Below are 6,930 nucleotides of genomic sequence, written 5' to 3' on the forward strand. Positions count from 1 at the left end.
AACTCCATACGGTGGATGCAGTTTATTTATTGAGAAGGAACAATAAAAAAGGGGCTTGTGGAGTTTTGACTTAGAGGCATAAAATCAGAGGTCTGCAACCTGCAGCTCTGGAGCCACATGCAGCTCTTTAACCTCTCCATTGTGGCACTCGGGTTAAAGAAAAATACAATATTTTTAGTTTTAAAAAGCAATATATTATAGGTTTATCCTATAGGTTTTTAGTAGGCAAAAAAAAAATTGGGAAAATTAAACGTTTTTCAACTCTTGTATCATCCACCAGGTCCCTGACTACATTACCCATAATTCTCAAACAATCCAACTCTCAGTTTGGCTTCATAGTTTACTAAAACTGGAACATTTTGACAGATGTTTGAGTGCCGTTTACCAAAGAAAATCAATTTAAAGTCAGTTCATTCAACCAGAATTCATGCACTTTCTATTTTTGAATTTAAAAAAAATCAAGGACATTGATTATGAAAAACTTGATAAGTATCTTATTTATTTTGTATTCAGATTTATGAATTTCTGGTCGAGATATAAAACAAACTGTGGTTTTGTTTGTTTATTTTTCATCACCACTGACATTTCACTACCTACTATTACATTTTCTGCATTGAGATGATTTGATGTGGTACAGGATGTCTTTTATTTTGAAAGAACGTCATGTAGACCTCCAAAGATTAAGAAACTATTTAATAATTTTTTAAAAACCTATTTTCTTTTTATGCTTTTGTTTTATTCATGCTTGAAAAAAACTAATTTATTTGCATTTATCATAATAGTAGCAATACAATAAATACAAATCTTCTATCTTTAAGGGGGTAAAATAAGACTTTGTGGATCCTACTGGGATGTTGTCAGTCAGAAATCCTGTTGAAGGCTGCAGACCCCTGCTTTAAAGCCATCAGCTGTGCGAGGCTGGAACAGACCACCCCGCACACAAACACAGCACCAACTGTGTTTACATATTGGTTTTTCAGTCGGTGGCATAAAAGCATCGCTCTAGCTTTTTCCTTTGAACGCAGGCGAATCTAAACAATAACTTAACTCCATATGTTTATCGCTCCAAGAGACCTACTTCTTGGATTATTATAGTAATAATGCAGTCACTAGGCTGCCGTGCAGCAGACACACGCATGAATATTCCCTCCTCATTTCCCCAGCTCCCCACATCCTACCCAGCATGCACAATGCATGTGTCGCGGATAATGCAAACAGATTTGAATGCATAAAGCAGCTATTTGGAGGAACGTTTGATGAGTCATGATGTTTTAGAAGGGTCAATTGGAAGGCCTTCTTTTTTGAGCTTCAGGGTGAGTGCTCATCTTCCACTAGCATGTCATCAGGTGACAGGTCTATTTTTAACACATCTAGGAAAATCAAGTTGGTCCACGCGTGACGCAGATGAAGATACATTTACAAAAAGCAACCACGAAAAACAAGTGAAGCTTTCGAGCTTTGGAGGCCTGAAAATCCACGATGGGAGCCGGTGCTCACAAACAGATGCTTTCCAGAGGGGCTGCAAATGACAGCAACCTCTATTCACGGGGCTGAAGGATGTCAGACACAAACGACATCCCGTCATGGGAGACGATGAGATGTCGAGGGGACACTTTTGCTTTTATTTTACAGTGCTAAAAGCAGAAATGTTGGTTTGTTGAAGAGCGACGTTTACATAAGAAGCGGGGTGAACATTAACGCTGATCGATACGCATGAAAAGAGATATGGACATGGGGGGCCTGTCTGCTTTCAAACGGAAGTGGCTACAGTGCGATACATTCATGCTGCATTCGCCTGAGGTAACGTCAATATTCAATCACGCAAGGTCACATTAGGACTTGAGCTCTCACACTAACCTTACCAGCAACTGATCAACAACAGTAAACTACAAACTTTCAGCTGGATTTTCAGATCACACCAAAAAGTTCTTGCCAAAACCAAAACGACTGGATCAACTTTTTCAAATTCCATCTCTTTGTTTATTTCCAGTTGAAGAATGAATGTGCAGTTAACTGTGTCGTACAGGTTTAACAACATTAATCGCCCACACACAGTTTGCAGCTCAGGAAATGTTTGATAAAAAATAAATAAAAAAACTCCTGCATTAGGCTGAGCTGGCTCACTCGCTCGGTTTAGTTTGGCTTTTTCACCACAGATATTAACCTGATTAAAGAAGTACTCGATAAAAGTGTCATAGTAAGCTCTGACATCAGAGGGCAGCTCGCAAATGTCAATGTGATTTATAAAGTGTCTTTAAATGAGCTCAAAGAAAGAAAGAAAGAAAGAAAGAAAGGTCGTTTTCTATTGAGGAAAATAAAAGCACATTTTTAAAGATTTCAAGATTTATCTGTTAAGTTTGGAGTTATTGACTAGAATGTACTGTCAAACAAGAAATAATCGGTTCAATAAGTCAGACATTGAATCTAAATGAGAAATTGTTTTTTTTAAGTATAATTATCATTTTTATTCTTGTTTTAAGATTTTTTTCTTAAAAAAATCATGGTAAATTCTCGTTTTGGGTCATTTTAACATGTTTCGCAAAAATATTCTGATGATGGAGGATATATCTTTAAAATATTAGCTTAAAAAGGAGTATTTTTTTATTCAAATCGTGATTTAGGAGCAGACAAAAAAATCCAGTTTGAAAAAGAGCATGTGTGTGACATAGGAAGTAGGCTGTCAGAGGCAAATTTCTGATTAACTACTACCGCTCTGCTGAAACTATGTCCCAAAAATGTTTAACTTTTAGCTAAAAACAGTTTAAAAAAACCTCTTGAAACAATTTTAAAATGGATCGACAGATGATCAGAGTGGGTCTTGCTGATCCTTTTATTTTTGTAAATTAATTAGTTCTAATTTATTGGTTTTCAATGACTACATTATGCTCTTTTTATGTATCAGTTGTATTTATTTGGTTTTCTCAATGACTAAATAATGTGCTGTTCATGCATTCAAATAAACTAAATTCCTCACTTTTTAAAAAATTTTGTTGTACATATGACAAATAAAGAATCTATTTAGCGTTATAATAGTGATAATCAGCTTTGCTCCCAGTTAAGATCATTTATCCCAAAACTTGATGAAATGAGGCCGTCCACACAAACATATAAAAGCCTCAAACACGTCCTAAACATGTTTCCATGATGCTCAGATGTTTCTATTCCCAAGACGAAATCCAGTTAATCCAATAGCAGCAGAGGACATCCAAAAAAGACAGACAGACAGAGCGGGTAAAGAGAAACTGCCATGTTTAATTGTCCTGAAGACATTTGTTGCATTGGTCTCCTCTGTTACATAAAAATCTCCCTTTGCCTCCCTGCACTAAAGAACATCTGAGAGGAATCCCATAAAATGTATTCCCATGCTGTGTTTATTAAAGCACGTGATGTTAACCAGACCTTTTTCCCCTGCCTTTATTTCCATAAAACCTCAGCGCTCTCCTCTTTGCTTCAAACACGTTTTCTCCTTGTGAAGCGTAAACAACAGGTAGCTATTTAAAGCCCCCCAAGCAATACACTTGCATCACGGAAAGAGGGACCCGGCACCTCCAACATTCCAGATCTGGAGGCGCCTGTTTGATTCGGAATTATAAATTTCTGCAGAGGGGATCCTGAAGCACCGCCTGTTGGAGGGATTCTTTATGGCAGACATCTCCAAACTTTTTCAGGCCACGGATGGCTTTAATGTCAGCCAATATTTTCCAAGACCTGATGAGGCGGAAGTGGGTTTTCCTTTTTTTCCTTTTAAGGGTAAAGTTTATCGTCATCCTCTGTAAATTATCTATAACTGGTTTAAACTTTATTTAAACAGTAGATTTTGTTTAGGAACCATTAAAATGTGATATTGATTTTTCTTTAACCCATAGTTGTCAAAGTAAAAGCGACAAGATCGCACGCCGACTTCAACCTGATCCAACTTTAAAGGTGTGACAGCTAAATACCAAAAGAAAGAACTTTTTTTTTCTAAATATATTAATAATAAACATGAGCAACTTTATTAGCAAAATCCGTTGGACAATCTGTTGCTAAATATAATGCGTTATTATTATTACGGGCTGTGGGGACAACTAAATCCATGTTTGAAGCAAAGGTCCAATCCAAATTGCTTCCCTACCCCTCTGCTCCAATTGTAGGGGCATTTGGAGATGTGTACTTAGGGCTAGGTATCCTTCCGCCGTTAGAAGAAAAGTAGTTCCTCACAAAGTGTACGTTTAAATGTAAGTAAAAGTTATTAAACCAATGCTTTTATGTATTTTTTGAGTACTGGCAGCTATGTGATAATGTAGGGACTATTCATGATGTCATTGAGCGTTAGTAATGGCCGAATTTAAGAACCCCATTTTTTCCTGTATCTCCGTTTGGAGGGCTAAATGTAGGGGTAGGGAGAAGCCATAGCGGTGGGGAAGCAATCCAGATTCGGGCAAAGACTCCTTACTTTGCCAGTTAAATGCACATTGCTTTTATTTTGAACTCAAAGGCTCTTCTTCCGTTTCCTCGCTGGCACTTTTCAGCAAAAATAACATTTTTAGGCAAAAAAAATGTTTGTTTCTTGTGAACTTTGGGTTGTGGGTTTCAGTTTAGCACTCGCTGCAACCGCTTTAAGAAAGAAGTACATGGATTTTCAACATTTGAGCGAGTGGCTTGACATGCGCCAAGAACGAGTCGGATGTGGTGAAGAGAATTCAGTAGTTTTGCAAAATTAGATTATAAATAATACAGGAAAAAATGAAGGTTGTGTTTTTTGTTTTCTCAGCGGCCTGGTACTGACTGTCCAGTATAGGTGTTGTGCCAAGATAAGTCTACCCTGCCAGAATTTGTTTCCCCCGTCTCTGGTATCATTGTTTCTCATATTTTGCCTCAAAAAGCGTAAAAATTGGTGTTTATTGTTATATTTACATTGTTTTCCAAATATTATACATAAAAGAACAGTTTTTTGTGTAAAAATAAACAAAATAAAAATTTTTGTTTGGTTAATTTATGATAAGAAACATGATTTATGAAAGTGACTTTATTATGGAAGTATTAAACAGAAATTAATAAATAGTTATAGCTTCTATTCCAAATTATTGGGGGGAACAGATTCTGGCAGGCTGGATTAGCGGCCTGACAGAATCTGTGCCCTCTGATGTTGTTTTATGTAAAATATGTGCAGGATAAAATTCAAATATTACAATAAACTCCCAAAAGCCCCAAACTAAAGTACAACATAAACATCCACCTTCATTTTACGCTTAATATGTGGGTTACGAAACAAATAAACGATGCCAGAAGTTGTGTTCCAAAAGGGGAAACAAATTCTGGCAGGAGAAACATCTTGGCACAACACCATTCTGCAGCTTGGTGGTTGGAAAAAATTGCTTTAAAACTAAACATTTTCTTAAAAGATAAATAAAAGTGGGCCTACCTGAAGAACAAACTTCTGATCAATATGTCGCTTTGCGATGCTGGGCTGGAAGTCGGGATTTTCCAAGAAGCGGAGCAGAAATTCATAGACAAGCTGGAATATGGAGGGAAAAAAACACCAACAATTACAGACAATTAGAGTCTTTCGTGGCAGTAGTTTGTGGATCCAGTGAAGGTTCTTACTTGCATGTGAGGCCATGAGACCTCTAGAGTGGGCTCGTCCTCCTCCGGGTCGAAATCTGGATTGTCGCTTGGCGGAAGTGCGCGGAAAATATTGGTGCTGATCTGCAGGAGAAAGAAAGAATCCAAAACTTAAACAAAACTTTTAAAAAGATGGATTTTTCTTGTGTTACATAACTGACTAGCGTGCAAGCCTGTTTATGGGTAAAGTTTATCTTTGCGTTCAACATCTGCAACCACAAAATAAAACACGCTTAAATTATAGGTGCTTCAAACAAGTCGCTCATCACCGCAGCTCCTAGACAGAATGAGATGTTTGGCAGCTTGGTAAAACCATCACTTATTCCGCATCTGTCACAACCCGTATTAAAATTCAGGAGCAGAAACAATCGCGCAGACAGGTCACTGCCACCGCCATCCCGCTTTGTTATTTTTAGCAGAGGTTCATCTGCGAGTGGCACATCCACGAGCAGCGGGGGAGCTGGAAAAGCCAGTATTAGGTGATTAGATGCACAACGTCCTGCTGAAGTGATAAAGGCAAACATCAAATTAACTATTGGCGGCTGGAAAATCCAACCGCGCCTAATGGGAGAGGGAAGGTGGAAATGAAACTTCGAACACTGACAGCATCCCGAATGCTAATCCGCCGCGTCAACAAACAGCTTCTGACTGAGCGCCGTTTCGGAACGGAAGATAAAAAAAAACGCTGAATCTTCAGTAATACACAATTTATTTATGGTACTTTTGTCTATGACAAAACTGTGTACAAATATGTCAAAATAAGAGTTTATTTCTGTGCTATTAATGCTGAATTTATTTATTTATTGGCACCAAAAGCAGGTGAAATTTTCCCAGGGAAATTCAGGACAAGCCTCGGAACGGCGCTCTCACAGCACATCTGCTTTAACAGCAGTCTCTTAGCAACAATGCACACGCCGTCGGTGGGATTCAAGAAGCAGATTCACAATGACTGGATTCTGTTCACGACCTTGTCTGATCTGACCTGATGTTATCAGTCAGGTTTGGCAACTTGAAGAACTCCTTTTGGCTGCAGCTTTGAGAATTTTCCCAGAAAATCCAATCAAAATTCTGAAACGTTTCTAACTGAAAGAATCCAATTGAAATTGGATAATTATGCCTTTAAGGATGACCTGGTCTCTCAACAGTTTTACTCACTTCCTTTCAGTCAATCCAGAACACAATAGATCAATAAAAACAAAACCAGTAATAATTAACAATTATTCGACTATTCCAAACACAAACAGAAAAGTTTAAACCAGGTCAGGAAACGCGACAGTCAGTCAGTACAACTGTATAACGGTGATGTAACCCAAACCCCATTTAAAT

General features: G+C 37.9%; 1 protein-coding gene across 1 annotated transcript in view; it reads right to left on the reverse strand.

Annotated features, from left to right (window-relative positions):
- ppp2r5a (protein phosphatase 2, regulatory subunit B', alpha isoform) overlaps positions 1-6,930 on the reverse strand; it is a 30,961-nt gene that overhangs the window by 8,352 nt on the left and 15,679 nt on the right. Inside the window, exons 3-4 of the mRNA XM_024291250.2 lie at positions 5,587-5,688; positions 5,405-5,497 (exon numbers count right to left, since the gene is read on the reverse strand). Of these exons, the coding sequence (XP_024147018.1) occupies positions 5,405-5,497; positions 5,587-5,688 (195 nt within the window). The remainder of the gene's footprint in view (positions 1-5,404; positions 5,498-5,586; positions 5,689-6,930) is intronic.

This window comes from Oryzias melastigma, linkage group LG24, assembly GCF_002922805.2.
Source record: "Oryzias melastigma strain HK-1 linkage group LG24, ASM292280v2, whole genome shotgun sequence".
Classification (NCBI taxonomy): Eukaryota; Metazoa; Chordata; class Actinopteri; order Beloniformes; family Adrianichthyidae; genus Oryzias; species Oryzias melastigma.